General features: G+C 56.6%; 1 protein-coding gene across 4 annotated transcripts; it reads right to left on the bottom strand.

The window, feature by feature from the left end:
- Positions 1-343: 343 nt before the first annotated feature.
- Positions 344-8855, bottom strand: EEF1A2 (eukaryotic translation elongation factor 1 alpha 2). 4 transcript variants are annotated; one of them, XM_032607048.1, is made up of 8 exons: positions 8709-8855; positions 7141-7362; positions 5393-5572; positions 4611-4907; positions 3621-3771; positions 2283-2539; positions 1404-1638; positions 344-754 (listed from the first exon to the last, which is right to left on the bottom strand). In XM_032607048.1, the coding sequence occupies exons 2-8, from the start codon at positions 7282-7284 to the stop codon at positions 627-629; spliced, it is 1392 nt and encodes a 463-aa protein (XP_032462939.1). In that variant the 5' UTR covers positions 7285-7362; positions 8709-8855; the 3' UTR covers positions 344-626. The 4 variants fall into 4 exon arrangements, with proteins under 4 accessions (XP_032462939.1, XP_032462940.1, XP_032462938.1 ...); XM_032607049.1 differs by having other exon boundaries at positions 8536-8746; XM_032607047.1 differs by lacking the exon at positions 8709-8855 and having other exon boundaries at positions 7141-8482.
- Positions 8856-21753: the final 12898 nt, after the last annotated feature.

Genomic DNA, 21753 nt, shown 5'->3' with positions numbered 1-21753 from the left:
CCACTCGTGGGGGAGGAGCCCTCAGTTCATCCCATTCTCAGAGAGACCCCCAACACGTTCAACCCCGCTTCTGCGGATCCAAAGTGACTCATTCTTTGTCCTGGGTGCCCCCACTGGGGGAACGCCAAAGCCCCCTCGCAAGCTGGACTCTGGATCCAGTGCCCCACCGTGCCCCTGGGTAGCACAGGTGGGCACCTGGCCAGGTCGCCCACAGGGGTGGTGGGTGCTGGGCGGGACGCCAGGTGGGACGGGGCTGGCAACTTGGTGGGGGGCCAGGAGGGGTCCTAACGAACGCCCTCCCGCAGGGCGAGCCGCCCACCCCCCAACAGCAGGCGCACACGGCTCCGGGGTCGCTCAGTTTATTGGTAAAACGGGCACTGGGCGTGGCAAAGGCTGGACACGGAAGCCGGGGCGGCGGCGGGGGCGCTTTTCCTCTTAAAGAACTTCCACTGGACCTTGATGGCGAGCATCCAGTCGCTGACGGAGAGCCTCTTACAAGCGGAGGTGCAGACATGCGCCTGGCGAGGGGGCGGGGCGCCGGGACCGCGCCGGGGGCGGGGCCGGGGGTAGGGGCGGGGGCGGGGCGCGGCGCCGCCGGGGAGGGTCGCGCCGCGGGCGCCCGCGCTTCACTTGCCCGCCTTCTGCGCCTTCTGCGCCGATTTGGTGACCTTACCGGCGCCGCCACTCTTCTTCTCCACATTCTTGATGACGCCCACGGCCACCGTCTGCCGCATGTCGCGCACGGCGAAGCGGCCTGCGGGGAGGGGGCGTGAGGCGCGGGCCGGGATACAGCGCGCAGGCGCACTCGCGCCCCCAGCATCCTCCCCAGCCCCTGGCCCTGGGGCGGGACCCTAGCGCTGGGCACCGAGCTCTCTGCGCCTGTTTCGGGGGGGGGGGGGGGGGGGGGGGGGGGAGGGAGGGGGGCAGTGGAGTACGAGGCTCCTGTCTCCTTAGGTGGCAGGAATAACACACATAGGACTCCGCCAAGTCGTCGCTGTGGGAATTCAGGGCAGGCTGGCGCGGAGTACAGTACGCCCTTTTAGCTATCTTGAAGATGGCCAGCAACCTTGCATAAGGCAGCTCTCTGATATAGGTCTGTGGGTCGTCCTTGGGGTATCTGTGCGGCCGGCCAGCTGGAGGCAGGCGGCCAGTCCTAACTCTGCCACCAGACAAGCTGTGGGCCTTGGGTGAGTCTGCAGAGCAGGGTACCATCCCAGGCCCACCCAGTGGGGCCACCTGTGCTCCATGAGACAAAGACCAAGGCCGGGGGTCTCCTGCTAAGCTCTAAGCTGCAGCGCGAAAGTGCAGGACCCTCCGTCCACCCCACCCCCACAGTGGTCCTCTGCCCTTGGCCTGGATTGGCCACCACCCCGGGGCTGCCCCTCCCTCACCCCCCAGCTCACCGAGAGGTGGGTACTGGGAGAAGCTCTCCACACACATGGGCTTCCCCGGGACCATCTCCACGATGGCCGCATCGCCGGACTTCAGGGACTTGGGGTTGTCCTCCAACTTCTTTCCAGAGCGCCGGTCAATCTTCTCCTTCAGCTCAGCAAACTTGCAGGCGATGTGGGCTGTGTGGCAGTCAATGACTGGCGAGTAGCCAGCGCTGATCTGCCCAGGGTGGTTCAGAATGATGACCTGTGGACAGAGGTGCATGAGGCCATCAGGCACACGCAGGTGGGCACAGGGGGAGGGCACAGAGCTGGAGGAGGCTCCGCCCACCCCCAGGTCCCTGGGGCCCAGAGTGCCGACCATGGAGGAAGGTCAGTCTAGGGGGGACCCAGGCCCCTGGACCTGGACCCCGAGGTCCTCTTCAAGCATCTAAAAAGCCACAAGAGATAAACAACGACGAGGGCATGCTTTGAAAGGGCCAGCGGCCAGAGCAAAGACGGGGGGGTGACAAGACAGGACTTAGATTATCATATTTCAATTGTATCTCAGTAAAGCCAATTTAAAAAGTCCTAGTCACATAAAGAGGTGACCGAAGAGGACACAGTGCAAATGTGGAGAATAAAGTATCACAGGCCTGTCCCAGGCAATAAACGGATAAAAGCGTTTTCAGGACCAAAGTGGGACCTCAGTGAGGCCAGGAGCACCGAGGCCGGGGTGCACCCCGCCTGCTCTTCCCACCTGCGCCCTCGGCCAGCTTCAGCCCTGCCCGGCCTCAGTGGCCCACTCTGCGAAGCAGGGGTCTCAGTCCTCCCCAGCGCCAGGCAGCCCCCTCACCTGAGGACAGCCCTGGTACTGGGGCGGGGGGCCCTGCCGGCCACCGGGCTGCCCACCTGGGACGTGAACTGGGCGGCCTCCTGGGGCGGGTCGGACTTGCTGTCCCCACACACGTTGCCCCTGCGGATGTCCTTGACCGACACGTTCTTCACGTTAAAGCCTACGTTGTCCCCGGGCAGGGCCTCGCTCAGCGCCTCGTGGTGCATCTCCACTGACTTCACCTCCGTGGTGATGTTCACAGGCGCAAAGGTCACCACCATGCCCGGCCGGAGGATGCCCGTCTCCACTCGGCCCACGGGCACGGTGCCAATGCCTGGGCCGAGAGGAAGGGGGCCGTGAGGGCAGGCTGGTGTCAGGGGTGCATTGTCCTCCCTGGCCGGTGGGGGGTGGCCACGTGGCGGGAGGGAGGGGACAGGGAGACCCCGGGCAAGGCGGACGCTGAGACGTTCAGACAGAAGTGGAGGCTTCCGCGCCCCGCCAGAGGAAGAAGGGACTGAGGAAGAGAGTTCCCAGAGCACAGGGAGAATGGGCAAGGAGGGGTCCCACCCTGTGAGGCAGAAGCCCTGAGCGGATTGAGGACCAGCCCCCCCAAGGTGGCCTGCCTGGCGCTGGCGCTGCTGTCCTGAGGGTCACTCCCAAAGGGGCGTGGGTGCCCCTGCACTTCTCAGGATCTGCTTATACTGTGTGGCTGCCCAGTGGGGGTCTGGTGCTCCCCAGAGTGGGGGACGGGGGGCGGTGGGGGCTCCAGCCGGTCTCCCTGGCTGTGACAGAGGCTCGTGTGGCATTGCGGAGGCTGAGGCTGGTGGCTGTTCTCTGTGCTGGGTGAGTGTGACCCCCCCATCCTGCACACAGCCCCTGCATCTCTGCCACAGCCTCCTGGCTGGGAGTCCCCCATCGCTGCCCCCTCGTGGGCCTCATACTTGTTTATGGTTCTATATCACTTCGTGACCAGCTTTTCTCACTCCTGGAGTGGATCGTGTCTCCCACAAGACAGGAATCTCCAGGTGGAGAGTAATATGTGACTCTCCCTGTGCCACCAGCTCCTGGTATAGGGCGGGGCACTTACCTGGAGGGAGGAAGACGCTGGCAAACTCGGGACAGACTGATGGACTGGCGGGGGGAGGTGGGTGGATAAATGCACTGATGGATGGATGGACGAATGGACTGATGAAGAAATGGATAATAGATGGGTCAGGGGTGGGGGTGGATAGATGGACAGATAGATGCATGGATGGAGATGGGTGGATGGGTGGCCCCCCGGAAAGTGTGCAGCATGGGGAAGGGGCTGAAATAACCCGGCCCGGATGCTCCTGGTCAGGGGCCCATTCTCAGGCGGGGTCTGAGGGCAGAGCTGGCCAGCTGCAGCGGGCGGTGGCCACGGAGCCCTCACTCACCGCCGATCTTGTACACATCCTGCAGCGGCAGGCGCAGGGGCTTGTCTGTGGGGCGTGTGGGGGGCAGGATGGTGTCCAGGGCTTCCAGCAGGGACACGCCACTGGCGTTCCCTTCCTTCCGCTCCACTTTCCAGCCCTTGAACCACGGCATCTGCGCAGGAGGAAGAAAGCACCGTCCTAGAGCCCACGTGCCCCCGTGCCACCCCCCCACAGCCGTGGCCTCGGTTGGCTCACCCCTCCCTACGTGAGACCCCACGAGGGGAGCTCGATCCACGACATACAAGCCGGCAGCCCGGCCAGAAGGGGCGGCCCCCAACCACGGGTGCCGGGCTGAGTTTCCCCTGGCTCTCCTGAGATACACCCCGTGCCCACCTCCCTCAGTGTGGGCAGCTGCAGCCTGGCCAGGACTAGTGACCCCTGCTGGGCCAGGGGTGGCCTCTGGCTTGACCGGGTGAGGCACTTGGTCTCAGGCTCCACAAATTCAAAACAACCAGGTCCCACTCATCACCTCCTACCGAGTCAGAGTGCCCAGGACATGGGCTTCCAGGAGCCACCAGCTTCCCAGCTGGCCCCAGAGAGCCAGCCCTCGGCCCTTTGCTGTCCCGGCCTGCCCTGGGCCTCGGGGAGGGGCCTGGGAGGCCCCGTGGCCTTGGCCCCTGGGGCAGATGCAACCCCACCACGCAGATCCCTGGAGACAGAGACGGGGCAAGTGGGCCTGGGCCCCGGCAGCCGCTGCCCCCGCAGTGTCAGCCTGGGGGGCGAGGGGGCGTGTCCCTGGCCAGAGAAGGGGCTGCAGTGGCTTCTGCCAGCCTCACGGGGAGGCTGAGCTGAGGGCACAGCGTCCGGCCCCCAAGGAGTCTGGGGCTTCCAGCAGCGCGGACACCCACAGGCGGCTGGCACCGCACTTCCTCCTGCTGGCTGTCTGTGCCCGCCCTGACCCAGGGCCCTCAGGGGGAGGTCCGAGCAGCCCCACCGCTGCTGGGCACTCACGTTGGGCGAGGGTTCCAGCATGTTGTCGCCGTGCCAGCCCGAGATGGGCACGAAGGGCACGGTGGCTGGGTTGTAGCCGATCTTCTTGATATAGGCGCTGACCTCCTTGACGATCTCGTCGTAGCGCTTCTCGCTGTAGGCGGGCTCCGTGGAGTCCATCTTGTTGACCCCCACGATAAGCTGCTTCACGCCCAGCGTGTAGGCCAGCAGTGCGTGCTCCCGGGTCTGCCCGTTCTTGGAGATGCCCGCCTCAAACTCGCCCACTCCCGCCGCTACGATCAACACGGCGCAGTCCGCCTGCCCGGCAGGTCGGGCAAGGTGAGCCCAGACCTCGCCCAGCACCCAAGCCCAGGCGCCTCTGGGCAGCAGACAGGGGCCTGGGCCATCGCCTGGGCATGGAACCTGGGGGTCCCAACCTTAGGGGCAGTGTCTGTCTGTCTGTCTGTCTGTGTGAATGCCCTGGCAATGTCGGACTGTCCGGGGGCATTTCTGCCCACATTTCCGTGTCCCCATCCTGGCCTCTGTGTCTCCTGTGAAGGCGGCCCTGACAGTGGCTGGCTGTCCTTACAGGCACCCTTGCCAGGCTGAGATGCCAGGACACTTAGTTCTTTGGGGGGGGGGGGGGGGGGGGGCGCGTGGTGACAAAGGTGAGGGGTCTCATGCCCTGGCGAGGAAGCAGAGGAGACCCAGCTACCGCTCACCGATTCCAGGGCCCCCCAGGCTCTCCTGAACAGCGCCCCCGCCCCACCTCCCGTGCCCCAGGCCCCCGAGGCCCCGCCCACCTGGGATGTGCCTGTGATCATGTTCTTGATGAAGTCGCGGTGGCCCGGGGCGTCGATGATGGTGATGTAGTACTTGGTGGTCTCGAACTTCCAGAGGGAGATGTCGATGGTGATGCCGCGCTCCCGCTCGGCTTTCAGCTTGTCCAGCACCCAGGCGTACTTGAAGGAGCCCTTCCCCATCTGGAGGGGTGGGGACGTGGTTCAGGACGGGACCAGGACTCGGGTCCCCCTCGCTACTGCTGGAACCCTGGGGCTCTGGACCCACCTCCGGAACCGGGGACACCAGGACCTCATCCATGCCCTGCCCGGGCAGGCCTCCTGCCGCCTAAACGGGCGCCACCAGCAGGGGGCGCAAGGGCCTGGGAGCAGCCTGAGAGCCGCCCTGGTTTCAAGCCCTCCCCTGGCTGAGGGCTCCCCTTTATCTGAAGCCAGGGTTCCCCCCACCGCACCCCCCAGATCCCTGTGTCAGCTGATGACCCCACTGGGCTTCAGGCTGTCCAACCAAAAAGCCCCTCTGTGATTTTTTTTTTTTTTTTTTTTTTTTTTTTTTTTAGGGAAAAAGAAAGAAAGAAATCAGATGAGGTGGTAAGGAAGGGCCTGGCTTTCCAGTTCTTTCTACAGCTGCTAAAGCTCCCCAGTGGTTCTGAGGCTCCTCCTCCACTCCCCGCCCCACCTGACCAGGGAAAACAAGGCCGGGCTGCCCTCTCCCAACACCTGTGCCAAGTGCCCAGTGAGACCCCCATGCCCAGGGTCAGGGCTGCGGTCAGGGTGGCAGCTGTGGTCACTGCCCAGCTGGTCAAAGCTCCCTGCCAGGGCCATGCACGGACAGGGCTCCGCCCTCCAGGGAGGCTGCCCAGCGAGGGTCCAGCTAGACCCGAACCAGACACCCTGTGAACACCCTCAGCCCCCCTCAACACCAGCCCCGCAGGGAAGAAGAGACACAGCTTTGGGGCCCAGGAGCATCCCCACAGCCCCATGAGCAGGGTTCAGCCCAGGCCAGCAGCTGCCCATCCCGAGCCCTGGCACCGGCCATCCAGGTGAGACCCCTCACAGCTCCCCAACAGGAGCTTCTCCCAGAGCTCAGGGGTGGAGGTAGGAGGCACAGAGAGCAGACCCCCACTCCATGGACACTTCCCACCCGTGGGTCTCGGACGCTTCAGAGGATCAGCTTCGAGAAATGGGGGGTCAGCCATCAGGGCCCCTCTCCTCCTCGCCAGGTGACAAAGACTCCCCCCAAAAAAGGGTGCCACCCTGGACAAGCAGCCTGCCCCGGCCCAGCAGGAGAAAATGGAGCTGATGGGCTGGGTGCCCATCAATCAGCTATTAATAGCTGCTCTGAGTCCTGGCCCAGCCCTGGGACAAGCGAGGACAGCGCCACCTCCAGCCCCAGACCTCAGCCCCGGGGACATGGGAACCCAACCCTGGGGGCTCAGAGACAGTGACCTATCCTGGGAGAAATGCACCTCCAGCCCCTCCCCCGCCGGGGTCTGGTCCGGCAGGTCATCCCACCTCCCCCCCGACCAGGCACCTCCTCAGAGAGGCTCCCCCAGCTGCCCCCGTGCCTTTCCCATCCGGATGCTGCGACACACACATCTCCCACATGGGGTCCTTGGGGCTCACGCCCCTCTTGCCCCAGAGGAGTTCATCTGAGCTATGTGCCCCAGGGTCAGGGAAGCATCAGCCCGGCTGCCCTGTGAGAACCCAACCTCATGGTGGAGGCAAAGGTGGGAGCCCCCCTCAGGGCTCACCTCGGCCGCCTCCTTTTCAAACTTCTCGATGGTCCTCTTGTCGATGCCCCCACATTTGTAGATGAGGTGGCCGGTCGTGGTGGACTTGCCGGAGTCCACGTGGCCGATGACCACGATGTTGATGTGGGTCTTCTCCTTGCCCATCCTGCCCGGGGTGTGGGGAGGGGCTGGCGCGACCTGGGGTGTTCTGGCTCAGGGCGAGGGGCACGCTGAGCAGTGACTCTGTGGGTCGAGGTGGGGAGCAAAGGTGATGGGGGGCCTCAGAGAGAAGCCCAGCAAAGCCCTGCCCTGCACAGGTTGGGAGCACACCCTGAGCACAGTCCGGGCCCCCAGGGCCGGAGCCAGGTCTCCGTGTTTAGCTGAGCAGAGCCCGGGGGCAAAAGCCCAAACAGTCCAGTAGCCGTACACGTCTGAGTGCTGTGCCTACAGAGCCCCTCCACCCTGAGAGAGGCTAACCCCATCCGGAGACACCGAGGAGCACCAACCAGCCTGGTGAGCCCCGTGACCAGTCAGGAGCCTGGCGATGAGTCACCCTGCCCCTCTCTCCAGTGCCCTGTCCCCGGTGCTTGCTCCCAACCCACGGCCTTGGGCTGGGACACCGCACCCACCCGATCCCAGCCCCCACCCCCTGCCCCGCAGAGCTGCCACGGTGGAGAGACGGTCAGTGCTTCCCACTCCCCTCCTCGAGCAGGGACGGCGCCATCTTCCCCTCATCCCTGCCCGGCAGGCTGGCACCGGAGAGACAGCCTGGCCCAGAGCTCAAGCAGGTCGATGCGGTGCCCAGATCAGGGACCCAGAATAGCTCGGGCCCCCCCCCCCCAGGGTCTGGACGGGGGCAGGCAGTAGGGCAGGGAGGTGGGGGTCCCTGCTGGGTCCAGAGCAGGGAGAATCTGGCCCCAGCAGCCAAGCTCAGCAGATGCCAGACAGAGATGCCCTCAGCCTGGTGGGGGCAGAGGGCCATACCCTCCCCCTTCCCTCTGGTCACAGGGTCACAGCCCCTGCCTCATCCTGGAGGTCAATGGAGAAACCTAGGCAGCCCGTGGCGGGGCAGGTGGCTGGGGAAGGGAAAGCGGGAGAAAGCGGCGCACCCCAGGGTGCGGACCCCAGGGTGCGGACACCGCCCGCCCGGGCGGAGGCGGGGTGGCAAGGACCCCTCAGGTCTCACAGCCTCCCCTCCCCCTCTACGTCGGGGGGGCACCCCCAGCGCCCACCCTCACCAGCCCCCAGCGCTGACGACCCTTCCCGAACCCCACAGGGCCGCCCCCACGGCGATCCCAAGGTCACGGCTGCAGGTTGATCGCCACCGCCCAGGAGACTCGGCCCCGCCGCGGCAGCCCCGTAAACAAGCGCTACCGCGGCGCCCCCACCCCACCCAGGGCCGCCCGGGGGACTGACCCCGGTGCTGGGTCCGGAGTCCCCGGGCGGGCAGCCGATCTCCTCGGGGAGCAGCGCAGCCTCGCCAGGCGCCGGGCCAACCAGTCTCTGCGCCTGGGACTGGTCCCCGTGGAAGGGACCCTCTGCGGAAAGCTGGGGGCGGGGGTGGGGACCCGGAGGCCCAGCGTCCTTACCCGGAGCCGAGGTCTCAGCCAGAGGGACTGGCGGCGCCGGCGCCGGCGGTTTTATCTCTCCAGGAGGGGGGTCCACCTATTGACGGAGCAGGCGCAGTGCACTGCACCCCTGCAGTACGGCAATGCGGCACCGGCGCGGGCGGGGCCGGGGGCGGGGGTGCGAGGGACGCAGGGATGCAGGGACAGCGGGCCCGCGGGCGCACGCGAGCGCGACAGGGACGCGAGAGGAGCATGTGGCGAGGGAGGGAGCTACAAAGGCGGAGACGAGACGCACCCGGAGGGAGCGCGGGCGGGGAGAGCCAAACAGGCGGGGGCGGCGAGAGCCGGATGCGGAGAGGGAGCCGAAAGGAGGGAGGCGCAGAGATGGAGAGAGGCCCGGAGAGAAACAGCTAGCGGCAGAGGGCAGATACCGCAAGGCTGAAACGCCAGGCTCGGGCACGCGAGGGGAGAGCAGCGCCGCGCCGAGCACAAAAAGACATTTGGATCAAAAAGGAGGTCCCAGGGAAGGGCCAGTCCGCGAGGATGGGGCCGGTGGGGGCAGGGGAGGAGCAGGGCAGGCCTGGGGGGTGGCTGAGGTCGGCGTCTGGGCGGCTGTCCTGCCGGCACCTGATTTACGTGGTGCTGTGTTCTGAGGCATCTCTCCAGGGTGGCCCAGGGGGTGCAGGCCCCCTGGTGGGACCCCAGAATCTGCTTCTTTTCAAGCCCCCTGCCCCCCACGTGCCTGTCACACAGGTTTGCCCCAGCAGGTCCCCAAAGCCAGGCTTCTGCACCCCGGCCCCGTGGTGTGGCACGGAAACTGTGGCCTCCAGGGTCCCCTCAGCTCGGCCAAGTGGCCTGAGGCTCCGTCAGCAGATCCAGTCAGCTCACTCTCCCTCCGAAGCCCTGGAAAGAACTGTTTTCCACCCTGGGCCCCTTTTGGTACAGGGAACACTTGAAGTCTGCCCCCAGAGCCCACTGAAATCTTTGAGGGCTGCCCTGGTCTGCACACATGGGCCGGGTTCCCAGGGACGTAGAGTTTGCCAAGGAAACAAATCAGCTCCCAGAGAGAGTCCCAAGCTGTGGCCCTGAGGCCTCCCCTCGATCTGTAGGAAGTGCGATGTCCCTGAGGATCCTGGGCAGACCAGGGCAATGACCAAAATGGGTTTCGGGGGGGGGGGGGATGGGTTAGTGAAGACCAGGGTCATGGCCTCTTCCAGGACCTCCAACCTTGTCAGCTCACCCATTACCACATCTCCCCATGGCCATGTCTCCATCTGCCTCAGAGCCTGAGGACACTCAGGTTAGGGTCAGGGTCTTGGAGAAGTTGGGGCAGGGTCTCAACAAATGTGGGGGGGGGGAGCAGCACCTCCTGACGGGGCAGCACCCACGGGGAGCCCCCAGAGGCGGGACCCCCAGCAGGTAAGGAAGTAAAGATGGGCCGGGGCAGTGGTTGGGTGCCAAGCAGGTCTCCCTGCCCCGTGGGGAGGGTCTCCCCAGGAAGGGAGTGTGTCCGCCCACAGACGGGGCACTGTGTCCGCCCACAGACCGGGCGAGAGGGGCTGGCAAGTGACCCGGCACTTCCTCGTCTGCTGATGCCATCAAACAGGAGCCAGGAATTAAAAATAAACGCCTGTGCGGAAAGCACGGCCCCCCCCGCCCTGCCCAGCTGGCCTCTGTGTTCAATGTGTCGCCTTCTGCCGAAGCTTAGGCAGGATCTGGGAGATGCCGTGACTGACGGAGGCTGGGATGGGACGGACCGAGTGGGCAGGAGGCCCGGGTCCCTGTGGACGCCACCCCAACTTCCCCCAGGGATCTCCAGCTGCCTGAAGCCTCAGAGGGTGTTTATCAGACGCCCGCACAGGCCTGAGGCTCGCCTCTCTGCTCTGGGCTCACCCGCTGCTGTCGCCTGGCAGGAACCAAAGCGCACTGGGCTGCCTGCACCAGGGGCTGGGAGGCCGTGCTCCCCGGAGCAATGGCCACTGGTAGTGGAAGCCAGCGTCCCCCCCCCCCAAGGACCTGCTCGCTGACCTGGGGCAGGGGTCTCCAGTGGTTCCCCCAAGAGGCCTCCGTGTCCCCAGGACATGCCCATCCGTCCTCAGCCGGACCACCTGCAGGGCCCTGGGAGCCCGAGCAACATGGTGTCTGGAGACACTGGGCTCACACAGTGGAGACACGGAGGGAGGTATGGTGCTACATAACCCCGACCAGCAGCGCAGGGCTGCACCACCGCGTGGCCCAGCTAACTGGTGAACACCTGCTAACTACTGAATAGTGTTTAATGACTACTACTAACTACTGATTCGTACTTAATAACCACTGAACAGCACTAAATAACTACTAGTCACTGACTGGTACTGAATAACTATGAAATACTGAGCAGCGCTAAACGCTATGCGATTCACTAAACAGCCACAGTCACCAAGCCTTGCGTGGCGGGGCTCCCAGGCAGCCTGAGGACCCAGGGACCAAGAGGCAGCTGGGCACAGAGAAGCAAAGCACGGTGCCCAAGGTCACACAGCAAGGAGGGCAGAGCTTGCGGAAGGCTTGGAAGGCCTGAGCTGGGGCAGCGGTACTTCTGGACAAGCCCGCCCAGGTCCCAGCTGTGCTCTTCCCCTCTCCCAGGTCAGGCTCCGCCCCTGTAGCCCTTTTCCCACGCCTGAGCCACTGGTCACAGCGGCCCCCGTAGCAGCCAAGGGTATGGGTGGGGGGACGAGCGAAGAAAGGGCTCCTGCTAACGAGGCTGGTACAGCCTCCCAGGGCACTTTCTGGGGAGCGGGCAGAGCGAGGAGTACAGGCCCCACCTTCTCAGCCCCTGTAGCTCCCAGGCCCAGACACGAGCTGTTTGGGGCGGGGCGACACAGACAGCCCCCTCTGTGGCGGGCAGGGATTTTCACGAGCCTGGGGAAAGAAGATCCAGCTAAAATTAACCGTTATCAAGCTGTCAGCCCTGGAAATAAACCCGCCTCCCATTGGCTGTGGGTGATGTCACTGCCGGGTTAATAATAACCTGCGAATGCAGAGCTTTCCACCTGTGCGTGTGCCTTCCTGGGGGGCCACGGCCCCAGCAGGTAGGGGCCAGCAACCCGGGTGAGGGTCACAGGGGCCCAGACAGCGGCCTGAGGGGGGGGCGGGGGGGAGGGAGGGCTGCGGGTGTCTCAGAATGACATCGACCCCTGGCCTCGGGCCACAGGCTGCCCTCTGTCCCTGGGGCGTCGGTGTGCATCCTTACATGTGGGGTCAGTCGCACCTGTCTCCCAGCCTACCTGGGCAGCAGGCCCCTGGACGGCCTCAGGGACACATTCCCCTGCCCCCGGCTCTCCAGGCTGGGCACCCAGGGGACTGAGCTGCCCTTGAGGCCGCAAGTTAAGTGGTCTCCATGGTGAAGAGGCGCTCTTGGCTACCAGATCCCCTCAGAAGAGCAAGGTCACGGCCCCTAATCAGAGAAGGGAGCGGGGCCGGGCCACGTGCACACCAGCAAGACCCCAAGGCCAGCCAAGGCCCCACCAGCCTGCCAGCCCTGTGCTCGGGTTCTGGGCCGTGTGAAAGTAAGTCGGGGCCACTCACTGGACAATCCAGGCCCCCAAACACACCTCCTGCCAAACCCAGGGTGTCTGGGAGGGTTTGCGAGGTTGAGGCTGACCTGAGTCAGCCAGGGAAGCCTAGAGAGGGGGACACAGCCCCTCAGAGAGGAGGACGGTAGCTGGCCTGCCCTGCCCCCACCCATGCCCACCCATGCTGGGGCCACTGGAGCCATCGGGCCACCGGTACCTGCCACGCAGCAGGGAGCCGTCACCATGGTGAAGGAGCTGCGGCTCGCAGGCTCCTCCCCACAGGCTCTCACTCCCCAGGCACCCGGGGCGGGGGGCGGGCACCCATGCTTAGAGGGCAGTGGCAGCCATGCCTGCGCTAGCCCAGCTCCGCCTGCTTCCGGTGAGCAGAGAGGGGGTCTGGCGGGCTGGGCCCTGCAGGGTCAGGGGCTCCAGCCTGGCGCCAGGAAGAGGGAGTGGCCAGGTCCCCCATTTGGCCCATTGCAGGCTGGGAGGCCAACCAGAGATGAGGGGGGACCAGCCTCTCGCGCCAAGAAGGGGCAGCCCTGCAGTGGGGCTGGGGACACGGGGGAGAACCAGGGGAGGGCTACAGGCTCACCAACCGCCGCCACGGTCAGCCTTCTCTGGGCCCAGGAGAAAGAAGGGAGCAGGTGGGCATTTGCTGCATCACCTAGTTTCTCCTGCACCTTGCTCGGTTCCCCTGGGCCCCTGGAGTGGGGGAGGGAAAGGCCTCAGTGCTAAGCCAGCCTCCCCACCCCCAGGTTCAGAAATTTCCCTGGGGAACAGGAAGAGCCTTAGCAACTCTGCAGCCTGCCTTTTCTGCTCTTTGAACAGAGCTCCCCTCAGCTGGGCAGTTGGGAATAACCTGCCTCAGGAGCTGGCGACCTCAGGGGCTCTTGGGATGAACTGATGCAGGAGGCTTTGGGTGGGGAAAGGACCGGGCACCAAGGGAGACAGGGCTCCAGCCTGCCCTTGAACAACCTAGAGAAACGTGCACAAATTACAAACGTGCTTGACCGCCAGATCAAGAAATAGAGCGCTGCATCAGGCCCTCAAAGCCAACCTCTACCTTGGCCTCTCCCGCTATACATCGCTTTGCGTGAATGGAATGTGCCCTTTGTGTTCCTTTTTCCGGCTTCTCTCACCTGCCGTCATGTTTGTGACACGCGCCCTTGCTGCTGCATTTGGGAGGTGTTTGGTTTTTTTCACTGCTGTGTAGTATTCCATTTCCAGTTTTGAGCTACTGAAAACCCCAGCTTCGGCCTCCGAGCTTGCGGGGACCTCCGTGCTCTGCTTGGAGCCCTGCTTCAGGGCTGTGGTCAGACTGTCCCGGGGGAGCCAGGAGGGTGGGCCCTTGAGAGCTCACAGCCCTGAGGGTCCAGTGTCCACTGACTGGAGCAGCTGCTGCTGGACTTCGTCCAGTTTCACAGTCATTTCTGGACACAGGCTGGCCTTCCCGCCACTTCTCTGCAGTTGGAAGCAGGAGTTGAGTCCACACATGTCAACTTCTTTTCTGAAACAATTTCAAACTTACAGAAGAGTTGCAAGAAGGGGACCAAGAACGCTGCCTTATGCCCTGCGTCCACATCACTAATTCTTCATACCTGCCCTGTCTGCTGTACTGTTCTCTGTCTCTCTCTGTGTCCGCTTATATTATTGTCTCTGAAACATTTGAGAAAAGGTTGCATAAATCATTGCCTCGACCCCTTAATACTTCAGTGTACGTTTCCAGTTGATACAATCCCTCAATCTGCAGTCCAGCTTCTAATTGTGTCACTTGTCCCAGTGATATCGTTCGCAGCTGTATTTTTCCCAATCCAGGATCACACGTTGGCTTTGGTGGTCAAGGCTCTTAGTTTCCTTAATCTGAAACAGATCCTCGGCCATTTGTGTCTTTCATGACACAGACGTTTTTAAAGAGTGGAGACAAGCTGTTTTGCAGGATGTCCCTCTGCTGGGGGTTTTTCTCATGTTTCTGCATGAATAGATTCACACTTTATTTTTCCGGCAGGAATTCCACAGGAGCAATGCACGTCAGACAGGCAGGTGCCTGACGTCCGCTTACCCATCAGTGGGGGCGTTATCCTCGACCAACTGGTGGAGGTGGTGTCCACCAGCTTTCCCTACCGTGAAGTTACTCTTTCTCCCTTTGTAATGATTAAATACTTAATGAGGATGTACTTTGGATTCGATAAGTATCCTTTTCCTCATTAAAATCCCTCTCAACTTAGCACTCATGGAGAATTCTTAACTGAATCAATTTTACTGTGATGGTTGTGTTTTTAAGTTATTTATATATTTTTATTTTTGAGTTATACAGAAAATTGACTTTTTGAAAGATGTACAGTTCTGTGAATGTTAGCACAGGTACAGACTCCTGTAGCCACATCAATTGGGACACAGAATCCCCCAAGACCCTAAAAATCTCCCCTGTGTTCACCCTTTATACTCACCTCTTCCTCCTACTCAGAGTCACGGATCTCTTCCCCATCACCATAGCTTTGTCTTCTTGAGAATGTCATGTAAATGGAAGCCTACAGTGTGTTATCTTTTGGGTCCGGCTTTTCTTTTTTTAAAGTGTTTTTTTTTTTTTTTTTTTTTCCCATTTATTTATTTATTTATTTTTGGCCGCGTTGGGTCTTTGTTGCTGCACACGGGCTTTCTCTGGTTGCGGCGAGCGGGGGCTACTCTTCGTTGCGGTGCGCGGGCTTCTCATCGCAGTGGCTTCTCTTTGTTGCAGAGCACGGGCTCTAGGCATGCAGGCTTCAGTAGTTGTGGCACACGGGCTCAGTAGTTGCGGCGCACGGGCTTGGTTGCTCCGTGGCATGTGGGATCTTCTCGGACCAGGGCTCAAACTGTCCCCTGCACTGGCAGGCAGATTCTTTTTTTTTTTTTTTTTTAACTTATTTATTGGAGTATAATTGCCTTACAATGGTGTGTTAGTTGCTGCTGTATAACAAAGTGAATCAGCTATACATACACATATATCCCCATATCCCCTCCTTCTTGCGGCAGGCGGATTCTTAACCACTGCGCCACCAGGGAGGTCCCAGGTCCGGCTTCTTTCATTCAGCATAATGCTTTGAGAGTCACCCAGGTGATTACGTGTTTCAGTGGTTCGTTCCTTTTTAACAATGAATGGTATTCCACGTATGGATGGACCGCAATTTGCTTATCCTTCACCCACTAGGTGATGTTTGGGTTGTTTCCAGTCTTGGCAGTTATGAATAAAGCCACCACAGACATTCGTGTACAGGTTTTTGCGAACGTAAGTTTGAATTTCTCTTGGACAAATGCCCAGAAGTGGGATTGATCATTTGTCAGGCGTGTGACTCACTTTTTAAGAAACGGCCACACTGGTCTCCAGAGTACTGGTACCATTTCACTGCCACGGCAGCTTGTGAGAGTTCCAGTTGCTCCACGCCCTCAACAGCACTTGTTCTTGTCAGTCTCTTGTTGGAAATTTTGTTTTAGCTCTTCTAATGGGCGTGCGATGCTATCCCATCCTGGTTTTGATTCCATTTCTCTTATAACTGATGACGTTGAAGAACTTTCCCTGTGCTGAATGGTGCATTCTCTTTAGTGAAGTTCCATTCAGGTCTCTTATCCTTTATTGAGCTTTATTGAGGTGTCATTTACATGCCAGTCAGTCAGTCCGTGTAAAGTACATAGAAAGCGCAATGCCGTGGCTTCTAGTGGATTTGGAGTTGTGCAACCACCATCGTAATCTAATTTCTGAACATTTTTATCACCCCAGAAAGAAACCCCGCGCTATTAGGGAGTCACGCCCCTACCCCAAAGCAAGCCCCTGGCAACCACGAATCTACTTCCTGTCTCGTGGGCTTGCCTGTTCTGGGCATTTCATATAAATGGAATCCTACAGGATGTGGTCATTTGTGACTGGACACTTTCACTTAGAGTGTTTTCAGGCTCCTCCACATTGTAGCATGTGTCAATAGTACCTCGTTCCTTAGTTACACCATATTCGGCCGTCATTCGTCAGTTGATGGGCATCTGGGTCGTTCCTGCTTTTTACCTAATAGGAGTGATGCTGCCGTGAACATTCCTGTCTAAGCTCTCTGTGTGCGTATATGTTTTCACTTATCCTGAGTAGATATCTAGGAATAGAATTGCTGGGTCATCTGGTGACCGACTGTTTCCCACAGCAGCTGCACCATTTTACATTCCCACCAGCAGTGCAGGCGCGTTCCGGCATCTCCACGTCCTCGCCAACATTTGTTACGGGTCTGTCTTTTCGGTTACAGTTATTCTATGGGTCTGAAGTGGCGTCTCATTGCAGTTTTGACCTGCAGTTCCCGAAAGACTAATGATGTTGAGCATCTTTTCACGTGCTTATCAGCCATATGTATATCTTCTTTGGAAAAAATGTCTATTCAGAGCCTTGGCCCAATCTTTCAGTGGGTTGTTTATTTTCTTAGTGTGGAGTTTTGAGAGCTCTTTGTGTATTCTGAATACAAGGCCTTCATCAGATATTTGACTTGCAAATACTTTCTCCCTGTCTGCAGCTTGTCTTTTTATTCACTTAACGGTCATTTGTAGCACAAAAGTTTTTCATGTTGATGAAGTCCAATGCACCCGATTTTTTCTTGTGTGGAATGATCCGTTGACATTGGCAAACCCCAGATCACAAAGATTTTCTCCCCTATTTTCTTCTAAAAGTGTTATAGTTTTATGTTTCACGCTTACATACAATATCCATCTTGAGTTAATTTTCACATAAGGTGTGAGATTTAGGTCAAGGTTCATTTTTCTTGCATATGGATGTCCAGTTCTTCCAGCATCGTTTGTCTAGAGATTATACTTTCTCCATTGAATTGCTTTTGCACCTTTTTCAAAGCGCCATTGGACCTATGTGTGGAGCTATTTCTGGACTCTGTTCTGTTACACTGATTTTTGTGTCTATCTCCACACCAACACCACACTGAATCAATTACTGCAGTTTTATAGCAATTGCTAAAATCAGGAAGTGTGTGAAAAGAATAATCTCTTTAACAAATGGTGCTGTGATAATTCTACATCCCTTTGCAAAAGAATGAAGTTGGATCCCTACCTCACACCATATACAAAAATTAACACGAAATGGACCAAAGGCCCAATAAATCTATAAAACGGTTAGAAGAAAACATAGGTGTAAATCTTCATGACCTTGGATTTGGCAATAGATTTTTAGATATGACACCGAAAACACAAGCAAAAAAGAAGAAATAGGTAAATTGAACTTCATCAAAATTTCAAACTTTCATGCAACAAAGGATACTATCAAGAAAGTGAAAACACAACCTACAGAATGGGAGAAAACATTTTCAAATCATAATGAGTAAGGGTCTAGTGTTCAGAATATATAAGGAACACTTACAACTCCGTAATAAAAAGACAAATAACCCAATTTTTAAATGACCAAAGGATATGAATAAACCTTTATCCAGAGAAGATACACATGAAAAAATGCTCAACATCATTAGTCATTATGTACCTAAAAACAGACCATCAAAATACATGAAGCAAAACTGTCCGAACTGCAGGAAGAAATAGAGAGTTCTACACTAATGGAGACTTCAGTACTCCCCACTCAATGAAGGACAGAGCAACCAGAGAGAAGATAAGGAAATAGGGGACTGAAATAACGTGCTAAACCAGCTAGATGTAACAGACATATGCAGAACACCCCACCCGACAACAGAACACACACTCTTCTCAAGTGCACATGGGACAATTTCTACAATAGACCATGTGTTAAGCCCACAAATTAAATCTCAGTAGATTTTTTAAGATAGATATCATAGAAAGTGTCTTCTTCAACCACCATGGGATAAAGTTAGAAATCAATAACAGAAGTAAAATTCACACATTTGTAGAAATTAAACAACACACTCAAACAACCAATGGATCAAAGAAGAAATCACAAAGAAAATTAGAAAATGCTTAGAGATGACTGATAGTGAAAATACAACATATCAAAACTTATGAGACATAGAAAATAATAATGCTAAGGGTAAAATTTATAGCTATACACACTTACATTAAAAAACAAGAAAGAGCTCAGACTCCCCTTGTGGCGCAGTGGTTAAGAATCCGCCTGCTAATGCAGAGGACACGGGTTTGAGCCCTGGTCCGGGAAGATCCCACATGCCGCAAGGCAGCTAAGCCCGTGCGCCACAACTACTGAGCCTGAGCTCTAGAGCTCACGAGCCACAACTACTGAAGCCCATGTCCCTAAAGCCCGTGCTCTGCAACAAGAGAAGCCCGTGCACCACCACGAAGAGTAGCCCCCACTCGGCACAACTAGAGAAAAGCCTGTGCGCAGCAATGAAGACACAACGCAGCCAAAAATTTTTAAATATAAATAAATAATTTTTTAAAGTTTAAAAAAAATAAACAAGAAAGATCTCACATCCTCAACCTAACTTTACACCCCAAGGAACTAGAAGAAGGACAAACTAAACCCAAGGCTGGAAGAAGGAAGGAAGTAGCTCAGTGTGATATAGAATAAAGCAGTAGAGAAAATCAGTGAAGCCAAAAGGTGGTTCTTTGAAAAAAATCAACAAAATGTCCTTTAGCTACATAGGCAAAGAAAACAAAGAGAGAAGATTCAAATTACTGCAATCAGAGCTAAGTCCTCGTATACATGGTCAAATGATGTTTGACTAGAGTGCCAAGACTACAGGGAAAAAAGAGTCTTTTCAACCAATGGTGCTGGAAAACTGGCTACCCACCTGCGAAAGAATGAAGCTGGACCCTTACCTACACTATATACAAAAATTAACTCAAAATGGATGGAGGACCTAAAGGTAAGACCTAAAGCTATAAAACTCTTAGAAGGAAACAGGAAAAAAACCTCCATGACACTGCGTTTGGCAACTATTTCTTGAATATAACACCAAGAGCACAGGTAACAGAAGAAAAAAGAATAGACAAATTGGACTTCATGAAAAAAATTTTTAATTTGCACCTCAAAAGAAACTATAAACAGTAAAAACGCAGCCCACAGAATGGAGGAAAATAGTTGCAAAGCAGATATCCGATGAGGAATTGATATCCAGAATATATATAAAACTCCTAAAATTCGGGCTTCCCTGGTGGCGTAGTGGTTGAGAGTCCGCCTGCCGATGCAGGGGACACGGGTTCGTGCCCCGGTCCGGGAAGATCCCACATGCCGCGGAGCGGCTGGGCCCATGAGCCATGGCCGCTGAGCCTGCGCGTCCGGAGCCTGTGCTCCGCAACGGGAGAGGCCACAGCAGTGAGAGGCCCGCGTACCGAAAAAAAACTCCTAAAATTCAACAAGAAAACAAACAGCCTAATTCAAAAATGAGAAAAATACTTGAACAGACATTTCTCCAAAGAAGATATACAAATGGCCAAGAAGCACATGAAACGCGGCTCAACATCACTGATCGTTAGGGAAATTCAAATCAAAACTACAATGAGATACCACATTGAGAGAATGTAGAGAAATATGAACACTTGTGCACTGTTGGTAAGAATGTAAAATGGTACAGCCACCATGCAAAACACTATGGTAGTTCCCAGAAATATTAAAAATAGAAATACCATATGATCCAGCAACTCTACTTCTGGGTATATACCCTAGAGAACTGAAAGCAGGGTCTCAAAGAGATATTTGTACACCCATATTCACAGCAGAATTATTCAAAATAGTTAAAATGCGGAAGTGGATCCAAGTGTCCGCAAGCAGATGAATGGATAAGCAAAATGTGGCCTACGCATGCAGTGGAATATCATTCCGCCTGGAAAAGGAAAGCAATTCTGAAACAAGCTACACCACGGGTAAAGCTCGAGGACAGTATGTACCAGGTAGCCAGTCACAGAAAGACAAATACTGTGTGATCCCACCTACACGAGACACTTAGTCAAAATCATACAAAGACAAAGTCAAATGATGCTTCTGGGAGGAGGGGAAATGGGGAGTGCTCGCTTAATGGGGGCAGAGTTCCAATTCTACAAGACGAAAGAGCTTTAGAGACAGTTGGAGCTGATGGCTGAACAGCATCATGAATGTATTTATTACCACCGAACGCACCCTTCAGAATGGTTAAGATGGGAATTCCCTGGCAGTCCAGTGGTTAGGACTCTGCTTTCACAGCCGAGGCCGAGGTTCGATCCTTGGTCGGGCAACTGAGGTCCTGCGAACCGGCAGCACGGCCCAAGGAAAACAAAAATGGTTAAACTGTTATGTGTCTTTTACTGCAATAAAAAAAAATTTGGAAAAAAAAAGAAAGTACTGATGCGTGCTACAATATGGATAAACTTTTACTTATTTATTTATTTTTTTGCGGTACGCGGGCCTCTCACTGTTGCGACCCCTCCCGTTGCGGGACACAGGCTCCGGACGCGCAGGCTCAGCGGCCATGGCTCTCGGGCCCAGCCGCTCCGCGGCATGTGGGATCTTCCCGGACCGGGACACGAACCCGCGTCCCCTGAATCGGCAGGCGGACTCTCAACCGCTGCGCCACCAGGGAAGCCCGATATGGATGAACTTTGAAAACAGTCCGCTGAGTGAAAGAAGCCACACACAACAGACCAGACCACATGCTGTGTGATTCCATTTATATGAAACGTCCAGAATAGGCAAAATCATAGAGACAGAAAGCAGATTAATGGGGCTGAGGGGGGGCGTTGCTTAATGGATACAGGGTTTCATTTCGGGCTGGGGATGAAATGTTTTGGAACTAGATAGAGGTGATGGTTACACAGCATCGTCAACGTATTCAGTGGTTGCCACTAAACTGCCCACTTTAAAATGGTTAGTTTTAGTTTATGGGAATTTTACCTCAATAAAAAGATTTGGGTATCGCAATTTCTCTATATTCTTATTTTTCAAAAATGTTTTAGTTATCATAGATCATTTGTGTTTCTGTGTTAATTTTAGGATCTACATCTTTTTAAAAATTTTGCTGAGATTTTTATTGGAATTGCACTAAATCTATATGTCAGTTTGGAGGGAACCGATGTCTTTACTGTGTTGGGTCTTCATTTACTTAGGCCTTCTTTGATTTCTTTCATTAGCTTTAATTTTTGGCCTACAAATCCTATACGTGTTTTATTAGGTTTATAGCTAAGTGTTTCGTGTCAGAGTGTCACTATTATAAATGGTATTTAAAAATTTTCTGCTTGTAAAATCCCTAGTATGTAGGACTATGATTTTTGCCCACTGACCTTGTATCTTGCTAATCTCATTCACTCGGTTAGGCTTTTTAGAGATTCCTTGATGACAGACCACCACGTTGTCTGTGAAGAGGGACAGTTTTAGTTCTCACTTGTAATCAGTATGCCTTTTGTTTCTTTTTCTTGCCTCATCGTACGGGCCATGACTTCCAGTAGACGCTGAATATTTATCGCGAGAGTGGACAGCTCTGCTCCCTACCCAGTCCTGGTGGGAGGACCCTGTCTTCCTCCATCAAGCACGGTGTTTGTTGGTCGTACTTGCTGGGAGTTCGCTGGTGTGAGCAACGCTCTTTACAAGACTGAAGACGTCCTTT

This window comes from Phocoena sinus, chromosome 15 (genome assembly GCF_008692025.1).
Source record: "Phocoena sinus isolate mPhoSin1 chromosome 15, mPhoSin1.pri, whole genome shotgun sequence".
NCBI lineage: Eukaryota > Metazoa > Chordata > Mammalia > Artiodactyla > Phocoenidae > Phocoena > Phocoena sinus.
The sequence above is the reverse complement of the archived record's forward strand: the minus strand, read 5'-3'. Positions and strand labels throughout refer to the sequence as shown.

Coding starts and splice junctions, on each gene's coding strand:
- EEF1A2 (XM_032607048.1), bottom strand. CDS start 7,284: ATGGGCAAGGAGAAGACCCACATCAACATCGTGGTCATCGGCCACGTG. Junction 4,908..5,392: donor TGATCACAGGCACATCCCAG/GTGGGCGGGGCC, acceptor CCTGCCGGGCAG/GCGGACTGCGCCGTGTTGAT. Junction 755..1,403: donor CTCCCAGTACCCACCTCTCG/GTGAGCTGGGGG, acceptor CCCTCCCCGCAG/GCCGCTTCGCCGTGCGCGAC.